The sequence below is a fragment of the Coenobita brevimanus genome, chromosome 1, assembly GCF_032717465.1.
Source record: "Coenobita brevimanus isolate Jiangsu-jjx chromosome 1, ASM3271746v2, whole genome shotgun sequence".
In the NCBI taxonomy this organism is placed as follows: Eukaryota; Metazoa; Arthropoda; class Malacostraca; order Decapoda; family Coenobitidae; genus Coenobita; species Coenobita brevimanus.
This window is the reverse complement of record NC_136954.1, coordinates 69,951,676-69,979,267: the sequence shown is the minus strand read 5'-3', so window position 1 is coordinate 69,979,267 and position 27,592 is coordinate 69,951,676. Positions and strand designations below refer to the sequence as shown.

The window sequence follows — 27,592 nt, the reverse complement described above, 5'->3', positions numbered from 1 at the left end:
ATAGATAGATTTATTTGGCAGGTGATGGTGTTTTAATAGTTATAAAATGTGGCATCAAATGGTCTGTATTAACGGAAAAATTTAATATTGAAACGCGAACTGTGATAAAGTACAGTAACTTTCACTTCGTTCTTTAACGTTAGGCTACATACGAGACATTAGCATTTATATAATTGTCTAATAACTATAAGTGAACGATCGATAAACGCCTAGTGAAGTGTGTGAAATACATTATACAGTGTGTGTGTGGGGGGGGGGGCGATCAAAATGGATAATCAAGGGTCCAACCCCGACTCTGAGATTTCATTTTTTTTCATTGCCAGACGCCATGTATCCCAAACGGGGTGGCCAAGGCCTTAGAGTTAATTGTTTTACAGGGAGGGGCACTAATCCTCCACCAACCCCACTTGACACGTAGGGAGAGATAAAATGGGAACATTTTCTACTCGGCTTAGCCCTTTATTGTAAGACAATTTCCAACAATGGTTTTGAAAGTTTTGTGTACATTCAGACAACCATTACGAAGGAATAATACATGTGTATAACGAAGGGATTAAAGAGATTCCGATCCTTTCTTAGACTCAAGTGTGATCGTCTTTTCAGTGGAAGTATAGATACACGTCAAAATAAACAGTAAGGACGCCATGTGCTACAGTGCTCTATCTTTTTGGTGAATTTCACGTGGATACACGCCGGATGGTTGCTTTTTCGTATTGTGGAGGACGCAGACACCATTACATTAAGGTAGGTCATGTATTGTTATTATGTGACCCAGAAAATTGCTGGAAGTAAGCTGTATCCTCCAGTCCCGAGTCTGTCAGGGGGTCCCTGAGACCGGTGTCGTATGCACGGAGTTGACTTATGCTGAAAGTTACCGTTCCGCTCAGTACAGTGGCCGTTTAGCTTCTTTTTTGAAAGTATCTGCATGTTATCTCAAATTTTATGCCATTTATCACCAACATTGTATGAAATACATGTGCCAGGGAGATAGTTGGGTATCTTATCGACCTGTAGGTAACTATAGGTCAATATATATATATATATAATGTATGTTGCTGGCAGATTGTGAAATTTGTCATTTTGTGAATTAAAATTAGTTTAATTTAGGCTTATTTAGGTTAGATTGATCTAGGATAAGGTTAGATTAGGTTAATTTAGGCTTAATAGAGAAGGGAACGGTAACTTCCAGCATAAAGTCACTCCCTGCATATGACACCGGCATCAGTATAATGTTTGTAGTATGAGATAAGCGCATTTATATGGGCACGCTGCATGAGAGAAATCATGCACCGGTATGTTGTTGCCAACCCGAAAATTCATCTTTGGTACAAATATCCCTCAAGAAACCATGAAAAATCGCTACGTGTCCTTGCGTATTAAGTCAAAGCCCCAATGCCTATCCCTACATGAATTTAAAATTTTTCAACAAGAAATATACATAGTATGTTTCTTTGTGAAGTGATTAATAAGCTTCGTGGAAAAAGGAGAAACAAATAATTAACACAATGATATGTTTCTTAGAGAAAAAGTTATTTTACTTCAATATGCACCCAATTTTGTAAAATCCCATAAGTTAAGAGTAAAAAAATAAAGTCTAGATAGTTCCTGTAATTATGATGCTCATGAGAGGGTGAAAATACAAAGTATATACAGTATACATTATATGAAAGAGGAATACTGTTGCAAATAAATAGATTGATGCCATGATTATCTACCATGATATTAGATGTGGAAATTTATCCTCAGCTCTGGTGAAACAGTTTATAACACTTCCAGCATTTCATTATTAGATTTCATTGATAATCAGCACAGCAGTATGGCTAACTTAATAGTAAAGCTTTACTCTTTATAACTGCATAAATATAAAAAATTTATTTGCTGCTTTTCTTACAAAAAGTTATACTAATTATCAATGAATATCCAAAATCCCTAGGTTTTTAAGAAATTTGCCTGGATGTCCCTACCTCTTTACGTCTTTGAAAATTAGTCAAAGTCCCTAGGTTTAGGGATATGTCCCAATGGTTGGCAACAGTGCTCTGGTAAAATGAGTAAAACTAGACATCAGATAAACGTAGTGTAAGAAATGAAAGATCCCATTGATGGCCAAAGGCTGCTGGGAACTAGGAATACTTGGCTGTACATTAGGCTACCCATGTTCTCTTAGCCTTTCACAAAGACCTAATTCCATTTTTCCTCTTTGGCAGGATGTTCTGAGTACGTGCCATTTCAAAAGTCACACCTCGGTGAACCAGCGATGACCCTCACACGAAGACCTGGCCAATACTCATAACCGTTCACCAAGATGGGTCATGCAGTGTAGTGAACGGTTTTATCACCACCTCTTTAAGGCATGGCAACGCCTGTGCATGTCTTCTTGTTAAAATGGGTAAGGAGTGTCTTTCTGCTCTTTCTTGTTATTTTTCTTCTGTATGCCACTGGTATAAACTGTAGTGCTGTCACCTTCCATAACTTCATGACCCCATGTATTGTACAGTTTTAATTCCCCAAAGAGTACATTTGTACATTGAGGCAGACACAATTTTGTGGATAAAAGAAGGATTATCTGATTATTATTATTTTAATACCATCCACTCACTCAGTGTAGTGCGCTGTTGGGTGTCTGCCCTTTCCTTCATCCATCTTTCCTTCCATCCTCTTCTGTTTTTCCTTCATTCTTTCCTTGTCCTTCTACCTACGGGTGACTTCACACTCCATCTTCTGTCTTTCTTTCCTTCATTCTTTCCTCTTCCTTCTGCATGTGGGTGTCTCTACACTGAGTGACAAGCCAAATGGTTTCCTGTACACCAGGAAACCATTTACTATACTGGGTGGTAATCATATAACCAAATTTTGGCGCCTGGTGGCTTAGTGAGTAATTATTGCGCTCCAATCAGATTGAGCCGGTGAAGGTTTATATCCAAGGGGTGGATGGGGTTGAGTGCTCGTGAAATGCCACTCAGGGATGAGTGAGGCTGGTCACTCTCATCATAAATTTCGGGACCAACTGCCTAGCCCCGGGCTCCTACGCTGCTCATGGGGCATTATAGGATTGGATGATCGATGGATTATTATTATTGTTATTATTATTATTATTATTATTATTATTATTATTATCATCGTCATTTTTTTCATCATCCAGTCCTACATTGCCCCATGAGGAGTGTAGGAGCCCAGGGCTAGGCAAGTTGTTCCTGACATTTAAGATGTGATCAGCTTCATTCATCCCTCAGTGGCATTATGTGAGCAATAAACCCCAACCATCCCTTGGATATAAACCTTCACCGGTTCAATCCGATTGGAGTGCCATAATTACTCACTAAACCACCAGGCGCCAAAATTTGGTTATATGGTTACCACCCAGCATAGTAAATGGTTTCCTGGTGTACAGGAAACCATTTGGCTTGTCACTCAGTGTAGAGTCACCCACAGGCAGGAGGACGAGGACAGACTGAAGGAAAGAAAGACAGAAGTGAGAGTGTAAAGTCACTTGTAGGCAGATGGACGAGGAAAATTTTTAAAATTATTTATTTATTTTGTGGTAGGTGGGGGCACTCACCATCCACTCACTCAGTGTAGTGCTGCTCTCGGGTGTCTGCCCTGTCTTCTCCTCCAGCCTTCATTCCTTCCATCTTCTTCTATCTTTCTTTCCTTCATTCTTTCCTCGTCCTTCTGCCTACGGGTGACTTTACACTCCCTCTTCTGTCTTTCATTCCTTCATTCGTTCCTCTTTCTTCTGCCTATGGGTGACTCTACACTGAGTGACAAGCGAAATGGTTTCCTGTACACCAGGAAACTATTTACTACTCTGGGTGGTAACCATAAAACCCAATTTTGGTGCCTGGTGGTTTAGTGGGTAATTATTATGCTCCAATCGGATTGAGCCGTTGAGGGTTTATGTCCAAGGGATGGTTGGGGTTTATTGGTCACGTAATGCCACTCAGGGATGAGTGAGGTTGGTCACTCTCATCTTAAATGCCGGGACCAACTGCCTAGCCCCGGGCTTCTACGCTTCTCATGGGGCAACGTAGGATTGGATGATGGATGGATGGATTTATTTATTTGTTTAATTTTATTTTGACTCATTTCTTTTGGAATTGCCATGTTTCCCTGTTTTTCCTGCCTCCACCATCCATCCATTGAATGTGGGAACCCATACAGAGAAAAGAAGCATTGTCACTGGAAAATGATGGTTGATATCAGATGAATTGCAAATCAGAAAACCCATGTTGTATCCAAACCTAACCACATCTGACTTAACCTAGCTGGGTGCCTTTGTCCCTCAGACTCCCCCAAAGCATTAATTTAACCTTATCTAACCAAGTCAGACTGCAGGGAAGAGAAATGAGACAGTGAAGTTGGCAGTGTTAAGCATCAATCTAACTTCATCAGAGTAGGGAAATGGTAAAGGAAAAGGTTGTTGCTATCGATGAGAGGAACCCATGGAAGACATAAACCTGTGTACCCCGTGTTTGCTAGGTAGTAAGAGAAACACAGCACACAAATGTTATACAGTCAATATAGTGTACAGTCATTTGCGTATGTGATAAAGAAGAATTTAACCTTTTTTTCCTTATACAGTAATTGTGATGCCTTATTTCTTGTTACCAGTATGTGATCTTTTTCTTGTTTATATGATTACAACACAAAATTCATTAAACGATTGGTTTAAAGGCAGTTGTAAAATGAGAGTGAGCTATACCCAACAAAGCATCACAGGATTAGCAAGTGGAAAATCAAGTGAATATCCAATAATGTAAGGAGTAGAGGGAGGGGGAGGGCAGGCCAACGATGAGATGGAGGGATGGAGTGGAGAGGTATTTGAGAAAGGGGGGTGTGAGCTGGGAGCAAGGCAGTGAAATGGCACTGGACAGGGATACATGGAGGCCATTTGTTTGTGGCCACCCCTTATGGGATTGAGGTGTCTGGCAATAGATAGATAGAAAGTAGTAGAACTTAATTAGTTTCAGGAAAAGGTGTATATTGATTTTATTCCATTAAAACCAAGAAACAGTGTGCACCAAAATGTCTGCTGAGTGCAATATGGTATTCCTGCCAGCAAACTAGGAGAGTTCACTATCTAACCAAATCTCTCCCAGTAAAGAGTACCATAATGTTAAAGTTTATTATTATTATTATTATTATTATTATTTTTTTTTTATTTATTGTTTTTGTGCATAATATGTGAACAGTAACTCTAGATGTAAGGGCACATGGCACGTTTTCCTTAGATTGATCTTCTTCACAGACTGGTATCTGGACGCATCAACCCGGGAATGCGGGCACCAGGAAGAAGGCTGCAAATCTTGGCTGAACTACATCATTCATATTTGTCAGGAGATAGTGAATGAGGGAAGAGTTGTTGCCTTGACACCTGAATGAGGGAACCTTTGTGGATGGAGTGAGAAGGTGAGTGAAGTTTACATCCCACAGCATTGATCCTGAGTGAGTGAGTGGGAATGGCAAGGCTTGATGAATGAAAATATGGGTGATAAAGTATGAGTAAGATGGAAGGGGGGAGAGGGAGGGGGAGGCCAAGGATGAGATGGAGGGATGGAGTGGAAAGGTATATGAGAGAGGGGGAGTGTGAGCTGGGAGCAGGGCAGTGAAATGGCAGGGGACCAGGTAACACGGAGGCAATTTGTTTGTGGCTACCCCTTATGGGATTAAGGTGTCTGGCAGTAGATAGATAGATAGACTTCTGTATTTTCCATTTTCTGGATTATAACGCATCATCATCATCATCATCATCATCGTCCGGACCTCCTTTCCCATCCTAGGGGAGGATGAGGAGTAGCAGTGTCCAGACAGCTGTCTTGATAATAACTACTCCATGTATAATAGTGAGAACAGAAGATGTTGATGCTGATACTGATGATGATTTTTGTCGGCAGATGGAGAAGTGGATCCCAAATCTCGTCTTGCCATTTTGTTGACTTCAAGATTGACTGGGATTTGATGGAACACAATGACATCCAATACATCAGAGTGGAAGAAGGTAGAGGAAACCTTTATTCTACAGTGGACTAACTTAGGCTGCTGATGGACAGAATTGCAAGAACTCTGTCAGCACTAAAACCATCTGCATCCATTCTTCTTGATATGATGTTAAAGGTAAACCAGATTTCTTTTTCATATGTTGTGTAGATGCAGGCCTGGTCAGTCAGTCACACCCCAGCAGTTTTTAGCATGTCACACTAGTAAGGACCCATATGGTACGTCAGTGTAGCACCCTAGGAATTTTCAGGCATAAGGCTCCTCATTAGTTTTGCGAAGGCCCATATGACCCCACATGTCTAGTGCTTCTGTAAGTGATAGAATTAAGGTCACTTTTCTTGGCAGCACTGGAGTTTTTATAGCATCTCTTCATTAGTGATTTAGTGTTTGCATACTACATGATAATATTTTTATGTATGCTGTTTACACCCTCGTAATACTGTATCAGCATAGTCTGCATCAATATCATCATCATCAGCCATACCTGTTTTCCTACCCTTGGATTGGGGGGTGAGGTAGGGTGTAGAGAGTCAGAAAAAAAAAAAAAAAATGAAGGAGAAAATAACCAAGTCTGTCTAGTTTATGGGCCACATTCACAACTCCAGGCCTTGCCTTCAATAACATTGCTTAACATAGTATTTGCAACCCCAGGCTCCTTTGAATCCTTTCCTCTGCAGTCTGTCATCCTTCATATAGGGACATGGAGGAAATTAAGGAATGTGTGTTTAACCAGGCAGGGGAGTCACCTGGTTTCTTCATTGTGTAAGAGAGAATATTGAGATGTAAAATAGCTAATATAAAAATGACATCATGTTTCCTCCTATGGAATTCCTGTATTGGGGTTGGCCATAGTACAGCTGATATACTGGAAACTAAACCAAGAGGCAGAACCAGCTAATTACCTCCCAACAATTGCTGGAAGGTGGTTGGGAAAAAACAGAAACTTGAGATATGTAATGCGATTGGTAACAGTTTGAGTCTCTGCTTGTATTTTCACTCTTATGTACAGTCACTTGATAAAAGGTCTTACAATATGCAGGATAAATAACTAGAAGAGATGTTATTAAATCTCCAAAGGCCCTTAGAATGCGACCCTCAGTAGCATAGGTTTTAGGGTCATATTAAAACTGAGTGTGTGAAAGTGTGGAGACGCTCATAGTGTTTGACAGTTACTTCTGAAGCATGAGACCATGATTGAACATCTGACTATTCTGTAGTGTTGCTGACTACACTCTAATGTTGGATCCAGGCTGATCACATCTGACAGTTACGGGTGTCCCCTAAATGTGATGATACAATGTGTCTGACCTTTCTGTATCACTGCTGACTGCATTCTGTAAGGTGGAATGCAGGATGATCACATCTAACAATTAGAAGGCATTCAGAAAGTGCATATCATCACAAGTGTCAGTGTAATTCATGGTTTACTGTATAGACCAACCTTGATGTAGCCTCACTGGGGGAGGTAATTAATTCAGCAGTCATAGTCTGCCCAATTGAACAGTCATAAAGAAGGCATACCTCCACTGACATCAGTAATATTTATGATTTACTCCTGCATCTGGATCCACCTCAGAATCTAAGCAACTTCTTGAGCCAACGCCCATATATCCCTCAGAGTTTGTTGAAATCCGATTACAGCTTTTAGAGATACAGTAACAGTATGGTGTCCACAGACAGACTTAGATGAATACACACCCATCTCCAGCTTTGTGGGCAGAAGTAATCGCAGGTGTTCCATAAATGACCATAAGAAATGAGAGACTTACACCATCATACACTCAGTTTTAAGAGTGGTCAGTCCAGAGTTTGACTGCAAAGTACATTCCCAGACTCACAGTTGTTAGTCAGTTCCCAGACTCAATTATTAGGTTTTTATTTTGATTTAGTGGGGGGGAGGGGGAAACAAGCTTAAAAAATTATACAGGGTGATCAAAAGAGGTTACTGATTTTGTTGCCAAGTAACTCACCTTACCCAACCTTTCTCTGCCGTACCTTAGTTTTCTTACCCTACCCTACTTTTCCTGACTCTGACCGACCTTACCTTACCTTACCCTGTCTGACTGTCCTACCCAGCCCAACCTTACCTTACTTTACCCTACCTTACCTTACCTTTATCTTACCTTACCTTACCATACCTTACCCTGCCTGACCCAACCTTACCCTATCCTACCCTTCCCTTCTCGTCGCTGCTTTACCTGACCAGGTCTTACCCTACCTCACCTTACCTTACGTAATTGTATTTTACCCTACCCTGCCCAATGTACTGTACCCAATCTAACCTTCACTACCATATATATCTTACTCCATCCAACCTTACCGTACTTAACCTTACCTTACCCAACCTTACACTACCCTACCCTACCCTACCCTACCCTACCCAGAGCTCATGTAAGTGATGACTTTCTTGATCACCCTGTTTTATGAGTTTTTGAGGAGGCTTAGTGAAACAACTTTGACCAGAATATTTAGAAGTTAGATAGACTTCATTTGAGTAGAATATTTAGAGGTTAATAGATTTTGACTAGAATTTTTAGAGGTTAGATAGATTCCATTTGACCCTAATTTTTAGTTTAGACAGAATTCATTGTTTTATTTTGTCTGTGTGTATTTATTATATGTATTTGTGCCTTTCTAATTTATATGTGTATGTCTTATGAGGTCACATGGAATAAACTGCCTACATGCTTGTCATCAGTACATTGTTAATGAGTAAAATCAAGTTATACATATTCACTTGAAAATGTGGACCTTGTATGAATGAGCCAGCTTGCTAATGTCATTATTTTAGTTAAAAGAATTGTGCCACTCCATTTGCCCCATATTATTGCAGACTTTGACATTTTGGAGAACACCATCATACTTTTATCTGTCTATCTATCTATCTGTTGCCAGACGCCTCAATCCCGTAAGGAGTGGCCACAAACAAATCACCTCCGTTTCATTCCCCTGCTCCCCTCTCTCATATACTGCTCCACTCCATCCCTTCGTCACATAAACTCTTCAGGAGTGTGCATATATCCACTGTAGCGTAATAGTTTCAGAGATAACACAGTTTTGGTGGTTTGTTTGTTTGTTTTTTTCAGCCAAATGGAGGCAAATGTTGAGACAAGTGACATGTAACACCTATTTCCTCTTAAGATTTACGTTGATTTGCCGAGATCCACCTATGCTTGTACAGTTTTCCAGATAACAGTTTAGGTGCTGTGCTTTGTCACCCAACAACATGTCTAATAATGTTCTTGCTGGCTTGCTTTGCTCATTCACTCTGAAAATATGCTAAGAAGTCTCCTACTGCCACCAGATTATTTTTCGTATGCAGTGAGTTCCATGTGGCCGTTTATCTTTGCGTACTGGGAGCGCTCACAAAACAACTTGTGATAACTTTTCTCTCGTAACTATACTGTACTTGTTTCACGTTAACTTGGCCTAAAATTGCCTTCCGATTATCACGAATGTTGAGTTTTAACATCAGATTAACACTGGAATATGGTTCCAGTGATGTGGAAAGGATGTAGAGCCTTAGTATTGTCTTTTTTTCCCACTGAGGTGTAACAGTAGATTAACATGGAAATCTGGCATCAAGAAATAGGCATCCACACCGCAGATGTGGGAGATGCCTGAGTGAGCAGGGTTGTCTTTTGGGCCATTTTTAGGCTATGTTTGACTCTGAAAATTAATGATACCAGTGGAAGGCATTTCATATGACATGGTATGATGTCCCATGATTGGAATAATAGCTGGGGGGGGGGGATCATTGCTCTGTTTTTGCTTAGCGAAAATGTTATGAGCATTTTTTGGCTGTGTTTGGCTCTGTTGGGGTAAATGTTTGGTACCAGTGGAAGACATTTGTTTTGACATTGTTATGACAATTTAAAAATGGCACAATCTATCACAACTGGTACCATAGCTGAGAAGAAAAGGAAATTTTGGTGGTCCTCAAGCGGGACAATTTTGCAAGCCATATGGGACAAGAATTTAACACATTTCAGCCAGAGTACTGTATAGTGTTCTCACTCACTGAGCTCATGCTAGAAGTTAGTTGTAAAGTGATGTGGAAAGAATGTGCAGCCGTGGTACTGTATTGTCCTTTCGTACACTAAGCCATGTGAACTATGTTGCTGAGAGACCAAAATCTGGGCCAAGTTAGGGTGAAAGAAATAAGTTATGTTTTTTGCCGGAAGAACAAGAGACAGTGAAGAGTCCGTGCCTTCTATTCCTTGTCCTTCCAGCAAAGATGCAGTAATACAGTAGTTACGACTGTAAATTGATCATAAGTTTGTTTGTGAATCAGCACACATTTAAGGCCTCTCACGTCATACAGGGCGGTCCATGTATTATGTATCTTAGTTAAGGGGATGGTCAAGTGATCTGTACCATTGTCTTCCCTGTGTCATTTTCTACTCCCATAACCCTCTCCATGATTAGTGTTATAATACTGCTTTACCATGTCCATTAATTGTATAACCCCTTGTATGTTTAGTGGTACTGTACCATAAAGTATTTGCATTTTAATGTTCATTGATTGCATGGCTGATTACTGATATTGTGAAGCAGCCAAATCGTCTTTGCTCCTCTCGTAGCTTCCTTCCCCATCAGATTAGACGAGTGTAATACATGGACCACCCTGTTTCAATTACAAGCCAGCATTTCTCAATTAATCTGAGAATAGTTGTTTTATGGGCAACATTATCTTGTAAATTCAGTGTTGTGTTGTATATCTTTTTTTGAAGTAAGAAAAAGAGAGTAATTTGTAAGTCAGAGCTATCACTGCCGTTATGAATGTCCACAGAAATACAGTATTAAAGTAATTAACTGATGCGTCACTCTTGTATCTTTAGTGTCTAAGCATCACAAAATTATACTAAGTCCAAAAATTCACTCAAAATACTAGATGACATCTCAGAATTTCATCTCAAAATTTTGCTAAGTTGAAAAATTTGCATTTAATAATACTGATTGGTAGCTTTCAAATCCAAGATGGCCACAGTTCTTTATTATTGGTACTGAAGCATCTCAAAAAAATTTCCATATAAGAAAAGTAGAGTCGAAAAATCACTCGTAATACAAGTTAGCATCTCAAAATTATACTAAGTCCAAAAATTCACTAAAAAATACTAGTTGGCATCTCAAAAATTTGACTAAGTCCAAAGCTTTGCCCATAAAAATACTAGCTGGCATCTTTCACTTCCAAGATGGCCGTCTGTGTGTGTTGATGCTGTGAGCTTGGTTGTTACGGTTGCGGACCAAAATACTGCCCCACGTTTTTAGTCCACGAATTATGAAACCCGTACTTAATATCCTGAAAGGTTTGTTGTGCATGAATATGGCCTCACTGGGTTTCAGAAGTCATTGCTCACTTCCTGGCTAATTATCGTTCATGAAGTGAATCAGTATTTATGTCCGCAACCGTACACACACTCCCACTCACTTCGTTCTCCTGTGTGTGTCCTCTCCAAAACTCCCCCACTCCTTTGCCCTTCCTCTTTCACCCTGCTACTTGTTATGGTGAAGGAGGAAGGGGAAAGGGGTGGGGCATTTTTGGAGGGTACCTATTATTTTGTTAACACCTTTCTCTCGTTTCAGGTTGTCTCCGGACACTCTTCAGAGTACAAAAGGCTCGACGCGAAACCTGGTTCCATTAATCTTCGCAATCGACTTAGGTACATTTTTGGGGGTCCGAAAAATCCATATTAGGCCTGAAAATTGCAAATTTTTCGTATTTTTTGCCATTTTCGGAGGATTTTTTCCAATATAATTTTCATAAATACATTTTTTCCATTGAACTTTCTTAAATATTTTTGGTTTATATAATTTTCAATTGAATAAAATATTTTTAGACAAGAAGTTTTTCCAAAAGTATGAGTTTTTCCAAAAGTACAGTTTTGAAAAATATTTGAGTCTAACATGTTGTATGTTATTTTATTTCACATAAGTTACTCATAAGTCACTTCAGTCAGGCAGATTTCAAAGTTCATTTGAAAAACTACATAAAAAGATAAGAAAACAAGACAGTAAATTTCAGTTTTATTTTGCATATTACAAAATACACATTTTAAAATATCAGTACAAAAGTACAGACATCTGGTACAAGCAGATGAGCATTCTTCACCATCACTCAGCAGGGGACCACTGCCAGAGTTCTTCACCATCACTCAGCAGGGGACCACAGCCAGAGTTCTTCATCATCACTCCAGTGGGGACCACAGCCAATGTTCTTACCCACTGCTTGGCAGTGGGTATTCTTCATTCACAAGGGGGCACAACCAGAATCCCCAGCAGTCCTCAGGAAGAAAGACCAGAGATGTTTGCCAGGTCAGCAGCAAGTTCGCAACACCTATGGAACAGAAACACTATTAGTTTAAATCCACATAAGCTTTTAATACATAAATCAATATTTAACCTTATAACAAAAACCTTTGAAGAGTAAGAACTCTTTACTCACACTTCAGGGGTATGACCACAGGAGTCGTCTGGCATTATTTGGCAGGGGGACAACCACAAGTCCTACAGCAGAATTGTGCAAGTGCACAACAACCACTCCATCAGTGGCATTTGGCAGGAGCACATCCACTACCCTGTAAGGACATGACCACCACCAGTCCTATGGCATCATTTTGCAGAGGCATGACCACCACCAAAGTCCTATGGCATCATTTTGCAGGGGCACATTTCCACCAGAGTCCTTCATGGCATTTGGCAGGGGCATGACCACCACCAAAGTCCTCAGGCATCACTCAGCAGGGGTACAACCACCACCAGTGTCCTCATGTATCACTAGGCAGAGATATGACAACAGCCAGAGTCCTTGGCCATCACTTGACAGGCATGACCACCACCAAGAGTCCTTGGGCATCACTTCGCAGGGGCAGGACCACAGCCTCATCATTGCTCTGCTGGGGACCACAACCAGAGTTCACTGCCACCACTTGACAGGGGACCATAGCCAGAGTTCTTCACCATTGCTCCACAGAGGAGCACAGCCATAGTTCACCATCGCCCCACTGGGGATCACAGCCAAAGTTCTTAGCCATCGCTTGACAGGGGGTAGAGTTTTTCATTCACCACGGGGTAAAACCAGTATCCTGAGTAGTCCTCAGGAAGAAAGTTTAAGTAAGTTGTTCGCCAGGATACCAAGGTCAGCAGCAAGCTCACAACACCTATGGAGCAGAAACACATTAGTTTAAATCCACATTAGCTTTTAATACATAATTCAATATTTAACCTAATAAAACCTTCGAAGAGTAAGAACACTGTACTCACACTTCAGGGGTATGACCACAGAAGTCGTCTGGCATTACTTGGCAGGGGCATGACCACAGAAGTCGTCTGGCATTACTTGGCAGGGGCATGACCACCACCTTAATCCTTCAGTGACATTTGCCAGGGACACAACCACCACTGTCCTTCAGCAACACTGGAGGAGCATGACCACTACCAGAGTGGTTCAGTGGCATCTGGCAGGGGCACAACCACCACCAGAGTCCTCAGGCATCACTCAAGCAGGGGTACAACCACCACCAGTGTCCTCGGGTATCACTCAGCAGAGGTATGACAACAACCAGTAATCATGCATGGCTCAGCAGTGGTATGACCACCACCCAAGTCCTCTGGCATCACTTGCCAGTGCTACGACCACCACCAGAATCCTAAGGCATCACTTAGCAGGGCTAGTAGCACCACCAGAGTCCTCAAGCATCACTCAGCATGGGTATAACCACCACGATCCTCTGGCATCACTTTACAGGGGCAGGACCATAGCATAAGTTTTTTGCCATCACTCACCAGGGGACCACAGCCAGAGTTCTTCACCATCGCTCTGCAAGGGATCACAGCCAAAGTTCTTAGCCATCGCCCAGCATGGGATTAGAGTGCTTTCTTTACCAGGGGGTACAACCAGAATCCTCAGCAGTCCTCAGGAAGCCCAAGTTGTTTGCCAGGATACCAAGGTCAGCAGCAAGCTCAACACCTATGGAGCAGAAACATATTAGTTTAAATCCACATTAAGCTTTTAATTCATAAATCAATATTTAACCTTGTAACAAAAACCTTTGAGTAAAAATACTGTACCCACAACACTTCATGGGTATGACCATGGGAGTAGTCAGGCATTACTCTGAAGGGGCACCACCACCATAGTCCTTCAGCAACACTGCAGGGACTTTACCACCAGAGTCCTTCAGTGGCACTTTGCAGAGGCACAAGCACCAGAGTCCTATGGCAGTACTCTGCAAGGGCACTGCCACCAGAGTCCTATGGCAGTACTCTGCAAGGGCACAACCACCACTCCTTCAGTGGTACATCCCCTACCCTGTAAGGGCATGACCACCACCAGGGTCCTTCAGTGGCATTTGGCAAGGGCATAACCACCACCAGGGTCCTTCAGTGGCATTTGGCAAGGGCATGACCACCACCAGGGTCCTTCAGTGGCATTTGGCAGGGGCACAACCACCACCACGGTTCTTCAGTGGCATTTGGCAGGGGCACAACCACCACCACGGTTCTTCAGTGGAACTTTGCAGGGGCACAACCACCACCAGGGTTCTTCAGTGGCACTTTGCAGGGGCACAACCACCACCAAAGTCCTCAGGCACCACTCTGCAGGGGTAAAACCACCACCAGTGTCCTCACGTATCACTCAACAGAGGTACAACACCCACCTAAGTCCTTGGGCATCACTTGACAGGCATGACCACCACCAGAGTCTTCATGTATCACTCATCAGCTGTACAACCACCACCAGAGTCCTCCAGCATCACTCAGTAAGGGTACGACCACCATCACAGTCCTATGGCGTCACTCAGTAGCAGTATGACCACCACTCGAGTCCTTTGGCATCACTCTGCTGCAGCCTGACCACCACCTTCAGGCACCACTCAGCAGTGGTATGACCACCACCAGAGTCCTCAGGCATCACTCAGCAGCGGTATGACCACCACCAGAGTCCTCAGGCATCACTCAGCAAGGGTACGACCACCACATTCCTCTGGCATCACTTTGCAGGGGCAGGACCACTTAATCACTCTGTAAGAACATAACTGCATGAGCATGACGATTCCAAGTTCTCTGGCAGGGACAAGACTGAGTTTTTCACTATTGCTTGGAAGGGGGAAAGGCTATGTAATTTGCTGAATAAAATACATCCCTCTCTATACTCTCAAACATTATTTATCTATCTATCTACAGTAAAGATGGATAGATAGATAGATACAATACTGTAAAATTGTTATGTAATTTGCTAAATAAAATACATTCCTCTCTATTCTCTCTAACAATCCCGAGGCCGCTGCTGTTCAAGGTATCTCAAAATGCGGAAATGTTTAGTACCACAATTCCCACAAAAGTGTAAAACCCACCACCTTCGTATATCCATCATTACCTCATAGTCCTGTGGATGGCTTACACTAACTTTTTTCCCAGGTTTCATCCGCGCAACATCTACGAGGTAGCACGAAGTGGCCACGTTACATGTAACATGTGGGGGTGGATTTGTCTTCATGGTATGGGGGACCTAACCCACATCCAAAGTCGCTTCACCTCTGCCAGATACATAGTTATCTTAGAGGACTTCTTTCTGCCATCTCTGCATGCAAGAAACTATCCTTTCACTAGCCCAGTTATATTCGTGCATGATAGATGCCCCATACATACCGCTCGTGTTGTGCAGGAATGGTTTGCTGATCACCCCAATCCGCAACTTCTTCAGCTGCCTAGTAAAGGGTGTGACATGAACCCCATAGAAAATATATGGGCCAATCTTATCAACACATGGGACCCGGCACAGGAGAGGACGTCGGAACAACTCTCACAACACACAAATGAACAGTGGGAACTGTTCCGGGCAAATCCCCCACTGGTCCACAGGCATGTTGCTAACATGTCTGATCGACTTCAGGCCGTCAACAACCACCGTGGAGGCTGGAGTGGGTACTGAATACCCCACATACGCTGAATCAGCTCTGCATGCAGTCAAATATCAAATATATAACATTTAAAATGTTGCTCACAAATGTCCATTACTGTATGTTAAATTTGAATTGACTGGACAGTTTTTAATCGATCTGCCTGATGAAGTGGTGTTACAGTTTGTAGTTAAGTAAACTTCCTTGAGTGACCACAGTCACTTATTCCTGACAATATTATAAATAACACCGATAATAAGATCATTCGGACATCATTGTATGATTTATTAAGTGTATGCCTTCTGATTTGGCAACACAACAACTTCATAATAATATCTCGGTATTTACACACAACTATGCAGCTGTTTATGCGTTAACAAATGACAGTTCATGATCCACTATCTATATTTTATTACATGTCGAACTTACCACAAGTATGACTACTTAATCTCTGTTGTTTATGCCTGGTCTCGCTACTACTTCCAGTGCCACATTCACAACTATACCACATTTTCCAGCAACATGAGCTACCACACTATCACCCAGTATGGAGATATTGTTTGCTTAAATGTGGGCAATATTCTATGAGTTTTGGCGCGCCTCCTTGATCCCCAGCCAGTGCATTTCATTTCCTCCCCTATTCTTCCTTTCGCTTTTTTTTTTTTTTTTTTTTTTTTTTTTTTTTTTTTGCTGTTTCTCCTCTCTGTCTCCTTCTCCCTTTAGTGGCAAAATGCAGTCTTCAACCTTTCCCTTACATTCATTTCAATTTATGCCAACATTCGTCTCCTCCTCCTCCCAGTTCTTCCCCACCCACCATCCTCCTCACTACCATCTCCCCCTGCTTCCCCTCCTCACTACCTGCAGACACCCCGGCTATGTGTCTCAGGTCGACGAGGATGGGAAGAGGGTCGCCACCGAATTTTGTAATAATGCTACTCTGCGGGGACACTGATAACCCTACGACATATCTTTGGAGAACTGGTAAAGGATATTTGGTTCACGACGATAATTGAACAAAATGCTGCATCACTTCCGCTACTTGTCTCTCACATGCATGAATGCATCATCATTTTGGTATCTATGTAATAATACTGTGGTTTTAATATACTGTATCTATAATGGGTATGACACGTTAATCATTATCAGTATAATACATTTACATGCATAATATTGACTAGGGGAAAGTTAGAACTGCATAGTGACAAATCATCACTGGGTTTGTTTCGCTCGAGCAGACGACTAAACTTTGATGAAGTTCATAGCTGCCACTGTTACCACATAAAACACGAGCATGCTGGTGGAGGAGGTGGCCTCGATTCATTTGCTCGCAACTGTACAACCACTTGGTAGGGGCATGAGCAGATTCTTTGCCACGACGGCAGGGTTATCAGCAGGTACAAAAACGTATGGAGTTTCAGTGCAGTAGTTCAACTCCATGCTCCACAGGAACATACACTCCTCCTCCACCAATTTGCAAGGGAAAGGCCAGAGTAGTATGCCAGAACAGCAGGGTCAGTAGCCAGCACACAAAACTTACGGGGTACGAGCTTATTAGTTGAAGTCCATGTTATCTTTTAATACTATTTAAACAACTTATAACAGTAACAGACTGCTTATGGTCCTATGTTACTAAGCTTAGTAATGGTTTATATCGGTAGATCAGAGTACGGCAGTTTACAAGAGACATTTCAACATGCCACAGTAGGTCTAAATACACGTAAATTCAAACAAGTGAAAAGTCTGCTGTGAAGCCTCTATACCATACTAAATTTGAAATAAATATTAACGCAATTAAATCTGTTAGTATTTCACAAGAGTCCTTAGCATAAAAAGAATGCCAAGACCACAGTTTCCACAGTTTTTGTGACTACGAATTTACTCAAACTGTCTATTAATGTCATCTCTCTACCTTGGAATTTACTCAAACTGTCTATTAATGTCATCTCTCTACCTTGAATTCAGAGTTGAAACAACAGATTAACACTAGAATATGGTACTAACCATCACAAAATGCTGTGGAAAGAATTAAGAACCATGGCAGTCTCCTACATCTTTCAACCAACATTAAACTGCAGATAAGACCAAAATCTTGGCCAAGTTAGTGTAAAAGAGGCACAGTACCATATCAGCACAGACTGAACTATGTAGAGGAGTAATAGGCTATCACACCACAGGGAAGGCTATGGGTTATCACCACAGGTAGGGGGGCCATGGGCTATCACACCACAAGTGGGGGGGGAGGGCATGGGCTATCACCACAAGTGGGGGGGGGAACCATGGGCTATCACACCACAGGTGGGGGGGGGAAACCATGGGCTATCACACCACAGGTGGGGGGGGGAAACCATGGGCTATCACGCCACGGGGAGGGGGGGGACTATGGGCTAACACGCCACGGGGCGGGGGGGACTATGGGCTAACACGCCACGGGGAGGCGGGGACTATGGGCGAAAACGCCACGGGGAGGGGGGGGACTATGGGCTATCACGCCACGGGGAGGGGGGACTATGGGCTATCACGCCACGGGGAGGGGGGGACTGTGGGCTATCACGCCACGGGGAGGGGGGGGGCTGTGGGCTATCACGCCACGGGGAGGGGGGACTATGGGCTATCACGCCACGGGGAGGGGGGACTATGGGCTATCACGCCACGGGGAGGGGGACTATGGGCTATCACGCCACGGGGAGGGGGGGACTATGGGCTATCACGCCACGGGGAGGGGGGACTATGGGCTATCACGCCACGGGGAGGGGGGACTATGGGCTATCACGCCACGGGGAGGGGGGGACTATGGGCTATCACGCCACGGGGAGGGGGGACTATGGGCTATCACGCCACGGGGAGGGGGACTATGGGCTATCACGCCACGGGGAGGGGGGGACTATGGGCTATCACGCCACGGGGAGGGGGACTATGGGCTATCACGCCACGGGGAGGGGGGGACTATGGGCTATCACGCCACGGGGAGGGGGGACTATGGGCTATCACGCCACGGGGAGGGGGGACTATGGGCTATCACGCCACGGGGAGGGGGGACTATGGGCTATCACGCCACGGGGAGGGGGGACTATGGGCTATCACGCCACGGGGAGGGGGGGACTATGGGCTATCACGCCACGGGGAGGGGGGACTATGGGCTATCACGCCACGGGGAGGGGGGACTATGGGCTATCACGCCACGGGGAGGGGGGACTATGGGCTATCACGCCACGGGGAGGGGGACTATGGGCTATCACGCCACGGGGAGGGGGGGGACTATGGGCTATCACGCCACGGGGAGGGGGGGCATAAGGCCAATCACGCCACGGGGAGGGGGGGGACGATGGGCTTTCACGCCGCGGGGTGGGGGGACTATGGGCTATCACGCCACGGGGAGGGGGGACTATGGGCTATCACGCCACGGGGAGGGGGGACTATGGGCTATCACGCCACGGGGAGGGGGGGGACTATGGGCAATCACGCCACGGGGAGGGGGGGACAATGGGCTATCACGCCACGGGGAGGGGGGGACAATGGGCGCTCACGCCACGGGGAGGGGGGGACGATGGGCTCTCACGCCACGGGGAGGGGGAGGACTATGGGCTATCACGCCACGGGGAGGGGGGACTATGGGCTATCACGCCACGGGGAGGGGGGACTATGGGCTATCACGCCACGGGGAGGGGGGACTATGGGCTATCACGCCACGGGGAGGGGGGACTATGGGCTATCACGCCACGGGGAGGGGGGACTATGGGCTATCACGCCACGGGGAGGGGGGACTATGGGCTATCACGCCACGGGGAGGGGGGACTATGGGCTATCACGCCACGGGGAGGGGGGACTATGGGCTATCACGCCACGGGGAGGGGGGACTATGGGCTATCACGCCACGGGGAGGGGGGACTATGGGCTATCACGCCACGGGGAGGGGGGACTATGGGCTATCACGCCACGGGGAGGGGGGACTATGGGCTATCACGCCACGGGGAGGGGGGGACTATGGGCTATCACGCCACGGGGAGGGGGGGACTATGGGCTATCACGCCACGGGGAGGGGGGGGACTATGGGCTATCACGCCACGGGGAGGGGGGGGACTATGGGCTATCACGCCACGGGGAGGGGGGGCACAATGCGCTATCACGCCACGGGGAGGGGGTGGACGAGGGGCTATCACGCCACGGGGAGGGGGGGGACTATGGGCTATCACGCCACGGGGAGGGGGGACTATGGGCTATCACGCCACGGGGAGGGGGGACTATGGGCTATCACGCCACGGGGAGGGGGGGGACTATGGGCTATCACGCCACGGGGAGGGGGGGGACTATGGGCTATCACGCCACGGGGAGGGGGGGGACTATGGGCTATCACGCCACGGGGAGGGGGGGGACTATGGGCTATCACGCCACGGGGAGGGGGGGGGACTATGGGCTATCACGCCACGGGGAGGGGGGACTATGGGCTATCACGCCACGGGGAGGGGGGGGACTATGGGCTATCACGCCACGGGGAGGGGGGGGACTATGGGCTATCACGCCACGGGGAGTGGGGACTAATGGCTAACACGCATACGGGCGGGGGGGGACTATGGGCTATCACGCCACGGGGAGGGGGGGGACTATGGGCTAACACGCAACGGGGTGGGGGGGACTATGGGCTATCACGCCACGGGGAGGGGGGACTATGGGCTATCACGCCACGGGGAGGGGGGGACTATGGGCTATCACGCCTCGGGGAGGGGGGGACTAGGGGCTATCACGCCAGGGGGAGGGGGACTATGGGCTATCACGCCACGGGGAGGGGGGGACTATGGGCTATCACGCCACGGGGAGGGGGGGGACTATGGGCTATCACTCCACGGTGAGGGGGGACTATGGGCTATCACGCCACGGGGAGGGGGGACTATGGGCTATCACGCCACGGGGAGGGGGGGACTATGGGCTATCACGCCACGGGGAGGGGGACTATGGGCTATCACGCCACGGGGAGGGGGGACTATGGGCTATCACGCCACGGGGAGGGGGACTTTGGGCTATCACGCCACGGGGAGGGGGGGGACTATGGGCTATCACGCCACGGGGAGGGGGACTATGGGCTATCACGCCACGGGGAGGGGGGACTATGGGCTATCACGCCACGGGGAGGGGGGACTATGGGCTATCACGCCACGGGGAGGGGGGACTATGGGCTATCACGCCACGGGGAGGGGGGACTATGGGCTATCACGCCACGGGGAGGGGACTATGGGCTATCACGCCACGGGGAGGGGGGGGGACTATGGGCTATCACGCCACCGGGAGCGGTCGACTAAGGGCTATCAAGCCACGGGGAGGGGGACTATGGGCTATCACGCCACGGGGAGGGGGACTATGGGCTATCACGCCACGGGGAGGGGGGACTATGGGCTATCACGCCACGGGGAGGGGGGACTATGGGCTATCACGCCACGGGGAGGGGGGACTATGGGCTATCACGCCACGGGGAGGGGGGACTATGGGCTATCACGCCACGGGGAGGGGGACTATGGGCTATCACGCCACGGGGAGGGGGGACTATGGGCTATCACGCCACGGGGAGGGGGGGACTATGGGCTATCACGCCACGGGGAGGGGGACTATGGGCTATCACGCCACGGGGAGGGGGGGACTATGGGCTATCACGCCACGGGGAGGGGGGACTATGGGCTATCACGCCACGGGGAGGGGGGGGACTATGGGCTATCACGCCACGGGCGAGGGGGACTATGGGCTATCACGCCACGGGGAGGGGGACTATGGGCTATCACGCCACGGGGAGGGGGGGACTATGGGCTATCACGCCACGGGGGGGGGGGACTATGGGCTATCACGCCACGGGGGGGGACTATGGGCTATCACGCCACGGGGGGGGGACTATGGGCTATCACGCCACGGGGGGGGGGGGACTATGGGCTATCACGCCACGGGGGGGGGACTATGGGCTATCAAGCCACGGGGGGGGACTATGGGCTATAACGCCACGGGGGGGGGACGATGGGCTAACACCCCACGGGGGGGGGGGGACTATGGGCTATCACGCCACGGGGAGGGGGACTATGGGCTATCACGCCACGGGGAGGGGGGGACTATGGGCTATCACGCCACGGGGAGGGGGACTATGGGCTATCACGCCACGGGGAGGGGGGACTATGGGCTATCACGCCACGGGGAGGGGGACTATGGGCTATCACGCCACGGGGAGGGGGACTATGGGCTATCACGCCACGGGGAGGGGGGACTATGGGCTATCACGCCACGGGGAGGGGGACTATGGGCTATCACGCCACGGGGAGGGGGACTATGGGCTATCACGCCACGGGGAGGGGGGACTATGGGCTATCACGCCACGGGGGGGGGGACTATGGGCTATCACGCCACGGGGGGGGGGACTATGGGCTATCACGCCACGGGGGCGGGACTATGGGCTATCACGCCACGGGGGGGGGACTATGGGCTATCACGCCACGGGGGGGGGACTATGGGCTATCACGCCACGGGGGGGGGACTATGGGCTATCACGCCACGGGGGGGGGACTATGGGCTATCACGCCACGGGGGGGGGACTATGAGCTATCATGCCATGGGGAGGAACATGGGCTATCACGCCACAGGGGAGGGGGAACTATGGGCTATCACGCCACGGGGAGGGGGGACTATGGGCTATCACGCCACGGGGAGGGGGGGACTATGGGCTATCACGCCACGGGGAGGGGGACTATGGGCTATCACGCCACGGGGAGGGGGGGACTATGGGCTATCACGCCACGGGGAGGGCTATCACGCCACGGGGAACTATGGGCTATCACGCCACGGGGAGGGGGGCTATCACGCCACGGGCTATGGGCTATCACGCCACGGGGAGGGGACTATGGGCTATCACGCCACGGGGAGGGACTATGGGCTATCACGCCACGGGGAGGGGACTATGGGCTATCACGCCACGGGGAGGGGGGACTATGGGCTATCACGCCACGGGGAGGGGGACTATGGGCTATCACGCCACGGGGAGGGGGACTATGGGCTATCACGCCACGGGGAGGGGGGGACTATGGGCTATCACGCCACGGGGAGGGGGACTATGGGCTATCACGCCACGGGGAGGGGGACTATGGGCTATCACGCCACGGGGAGGGGGGACTATGGGCTATCACGCCACGGGGAGGGGACTATGGGCTATCACTCCACGGGGGGGGGGGGACCATGGGCTATCACACCACAGGAGGGGGAACTATGGGCTATCACGCCACGGGGAGGGGGGACTATGGGCTATCACGCCACGGGGAGGGGGACTATGGGCTATCACGCCACGGGGAGGGGGACTATGGGCTATCACGCCACGGGGAGGGGGACTATGGGCTATCACGCCACGGGGAGGGGGACTATGGGCTATCACGCCACGGGGAGGGGGGACTATGGGCTATCACGCCACGGGGTGGGGGACTATGGGCTATCACGCCACGGGGAGGGGGGGACTATCGGCTATCACTCCCCGGGGAGGGGGGACTATGGGCTATCACGCCACGGGGAGGGGGGACTATGGGCTATCACGCCACGGGGAGGGGGGGACTATGGGCTATCACGCCACGGGGAGGGGGACTATGGGCTATCACGCCACGGGGAGGACTATGGGCTATCACGCCACGGGGACTATGGGCTGTCACACCACGTGGGGGGGGGGCTATGGGCTATCACGCCACGGGGGGGGGGAAAATGGGCAAACACGCCACGGGGGGGGGACTATGGGCTATCACGCCACGGGGGGGGACCATGGGCTATCACGCCACGGGGGGGGGACCATGGGCTATCATGCCACGGGGGGGGGAACTATGGGCTATCATGCCACGAGGGGGGGGGAACTATGGGCTATCATGCCACGTGGGGGGGGGAACTATGGGCTATCATGCCACGTGGGGGGGGGAACTATGGGTCATAATGCCACGTGGGGGGGGGGGAAAATGGGCTATCATGCCACGTGGGGGGGGGAACAAGGGGTATCATGCCACGTGGGGGGGGAACATGGGCTATCATGCCACGGGGGGGGGGAACATGGGCTATCATGCCACGTGGGGGGGGGGGAAAAGGGCCTATCACGCCACCGGGGGGGGGGGGAACATGGGCGATCACGCCACAGGGGGAGGGGAACATGGGCTATCACGCCACAGGGGGAGGGGGAACATCGGCTATCACGCCACAGGGGAGGGGGAACATCGGCTATCACGCCACGGGGGGGGGACTATGGGCTATCACGCCACGGGGGGGGGGACTATGGGCTATCACGCCACGTGGGGGGGGACTATGGGCTATCACGCCACGGGGGGGGAAATATGGGCTATCACGCCACGGGGGGGGGGGGAATATGGGCTATCACGCCACGGGGGGGGGGACTATGGGCTATAACCACGGGCGAGAGGCCTATGGATTATCACCACTTGAAGGCGAGTGAGATACCACAGCACCTAGGCTATCAACCACGGGGGTGGGGGCTATGGGTTATCAACTACAGGGGGGTACCAACCACAGGGGGACTATGGGTTATCAGCCACGGATGGTCTGTGAGCTATCAACCACAGGGCTATATGGACAATCACGGTGGGACTATCACCGTCATGAAAGCTATCACGTCGGGCTGTAAGTAGCGATATCATTAATAAAGCTTGCATAAACTTGCTTTTTCACCAGAGATAACTGGGCCACCATAAGTCGTGAGGCCAGAAATTCTAATAGCCTTAGTTACGAGGATGGAACGAGTGTACTTTCTTCCTGGTCAAATCAATCCTCCAATGTCACTATATATGCTATCAAATGCACACAGAAGTAACGCTTGAATACCTTAAAAATATCTAGAACATCTACTATATGAGCAGAACACCACTACATACCGTGAGGAGCAGCAGCCGCCTAGGTGTGATAGCCCTGTGTCGACCAACGTCTGAAATAAAACTAATACCCTCCTGAAATGACCATGGCCTCATCACCTCTGAACCGCCACGTCATCACCACCTTTACACAGACACGTAACTACATCGTTCATTGTGGTTGCTTCGATATCCAAAGAGTAGAGGTCGTAAGTTCAAGTATAATATGGAAAATGAATCGCTAATTCAGAGGAGCTGCGAAACCACCACCACCTAACTGTATCGTCTGCTTCGGTAACCAAACACTAGAGGTCGTATGTCTTATGCTAGAGTCTAGTATGCGAAATACATCGCTAATGAAGAGGTGCTACGAAGCCTTCTATGCTAGCTAGAATACGGTCCTTACTTTTAATAATACAGATGGTACAGTAGCCAGTCATAAGGTAACAAATCCACCAACTCAAAAAATAAACATGAAATAAAAAGTTTATCCCACTGATAGGGTTAATCGAGGGGAGACTATAAGGTACACACACACATAAAACCTTCGGTCTATACTGAATGCTGTTGGAACCAGATTACGAGAAATGATGCTGGTCACGAAGAGGTGCTATGGAAAAGATGAAGAGCCGTACCCACTGCCTTTTTCTCACGAGAGAGACAGAGACAGACACACACACACACACACACACACACACAAATTTATATCATCAAAATATTCCTAACGTCTCCTTGTAAATATTTCATTGTACTTAATTTACTGTTTAAATAAATTTATATTAATACATTAAAATAAGAGCATACAGAGGTTGGGAGAGTGGACTTTCTGACCACCACTTGGTGGTGGTGAAAGTCTAGGTTGAAATGAAGTGGAGGAATAGAAGAAGGGAAGGCCTGGAGGAAGTAGTTTTTGTAAGGAGGGCGGAAAGGTTACAAGTGGATGGAAAAAAGGCAAAGTATAAGAAAAAAGTGGAGGAGCAATTAGGTACATATGATTTAGAGCAGACGGGGAACGTGGAAGATGTGTACAAGATATTCACACAAGAAATCTATGCAGCATGTGAGGTGGTGTGTGGGGTGAAGAGAAGACGAAAGGGAATGCAATGAACAGCATTGTGGAATGAAGAGGTGACACAGGCTGTGGCACAAAAGAAGAAAACATAAAGTGAGTGGATGAGAAACAAGAGTGTGGAGGAAGTTGAGAGACAGAAGAGTTATATGTTGAGAAGAGAGAGGTGAAATGATTAGTAAGAGAGTAAGAAGTGAGTGGATGAGGGATTTGGAAGGCATTTGAGTGTAAAGTGGTGGGAATGTAAGAAAATGTCCTGGAAAGAGGTACAGAGTTAGACAGGGTGTTAAGAACTTGGTCGGGAAGTGAAAGATAAAAATGGTAGATTACTACAGGAGGAGGAAGAAAAACTGAGCAGATGAAGAGAACACTTTCAGGAATTGTTGAATATAGAGGATGAAAGTAATGCGAGTGTAAGTGGCTGGGGAATGGCTGGGAGAAGGAGGGACTGGAGAAACGATAAGTTATGGAACGCCTCAGGTTACTAAGCGGATTCAGCGTCCATGATTATGAAGATTGTAGAAATTATCGACGCAAGGTGAACGTTTGCATTCTACACTGCGATTTAAGGCTGAAGCACACGACCCTAACATTTGCTTGTGGACAGGGAGATATGGGAACGAACGATGTCCACTTTGTCTTCCTTGTCTTTCTTACAAACACAAGAAAATCGCTGACATTCTATCTATCTATATACCTGTAGCCAGACGCCTTAATCCCATCAGGAGTCATGTCGCTCTGTCTCCTGCCACTTCACTGCCCTCCTCTCCTCAACTTACACTCCACTCTCATATACCTCTCAACTCCATCCCTCTATCTCATCCTCGTTCTTTCCCTCTCTCACTCACATACACTCTCCTTGTTAGTCTCTCCATCCTCTCCACATGTGAGTTAACCAATACTTAACCAATCCATCCGAAATTATATGAACTTTATTTTTATTCTCCCACATGCGAAATATACAGCCTCTGATGCAATGATTTTACGTCACCTTCAGGCCAGACATTTCCAGAACAGTTCATAATCAATTCCTTTTGAACAATCTCGATGCGAAAATAACTGCTGAAAACTGATGCTTAAATATCAATAATTCTAACTCTGCTATATCGGTAAATCCATATTGGTGGTATTCTTTACTGCTAAAAGTAACTACAAAATTCCATGAGTTTTAATTTGCCCTAATACTGTCCCGTCATTCGTGTGACTCTCTCTGATTTCCTCTTCTCTCTTCCTTCCATCCATCCTCTACCCTTTTCTTGTCTAATTTTGTCACCCTGATACAATAAAATACACGAAGACACCGGAGAGGGTAGAGCAAGGATGACTTAAAATATCCCCCTCTCCTCCCCCCCCCCCCCAAAAAGAGGAACATCTGTCTACTTATTCATCTATACCCAGACGCCATAATCCCCTAAGGGTTGGCCGTCTGTCTTTGAGTTAACTGACAAGTAGGGAACACGTGCGGTTGGTTATATGGTTATCACCCAGCGTTATCAATGGTTTCCTGGCTTATAGCACTCCATTTGGCTTGACACTCAATGTAAAGCCACCAGAAGAGGAAAGACGGGCAATACAAAGTGATGAGAAAGATGGGAGAAATAGGAAGGTAGGAGGGCAAACATTAAATTGAATGACAAAGATAAAGGAAGTAGGAAGCACTACATCACGTGAGTGGATGATGGTCGAAACCATCTACCACACTTAAGGAAAATCTGTTTATGAAGGCGCAAATTACAATGTTAGCAAAATTTTCAGAGGACATGCTAATACTGTAT

At 47.6% G+C, this 27,592-nt stretch overlaps 2 protein-coding genes across 2 annotated transcripts in view; both read left to right on the top strand.

Annotated features, from left to right (window-relative positions):
• Positions 1–591: 591 nt before the first annotated feature.
• Positions 592–13,308, top strand: LOC145410067 (uncharacterized). The gene is made up of 6 exons (XM_080280299.1): positions 592–744; positions 2,205–2,386; positions 5,246–5,406; positions 5,892–6,111; positions 11,581–11,657; positions 12,447–13,308. Exons 4-6 carry the CDS (start codon positions 6,040–6,042, stop codon positions 12,703–12,705), a joined length of 408 nt encoding a protein of 135 aa, XP_080136425.1. The 5' UTR covers positions 592–744; positions 2,205–2,386; positions 5,246–5,406; positions 5,892–6,039; the 3' UTR covers positions 12,706–13,308.
• Positions 13,309–24,855: 11,547 nt separating this feature from the next.
• LOC145402975 (uncharacterized) overlaps positions 24,856–27,592 on the top strand; it is a 28,569-nt gene continuing 25,832 nt past the window's right edge. Inside the window, exon 1 of the mRNA XM_080274851.1 lies at positions 24,856–24,957. Coding sequence (XP_080130977.1) covers positions 24,856–24,957 — 102 coding nt within the window. The remainder of the gene's footprint in view (positions 24,958–27,592) is intronic.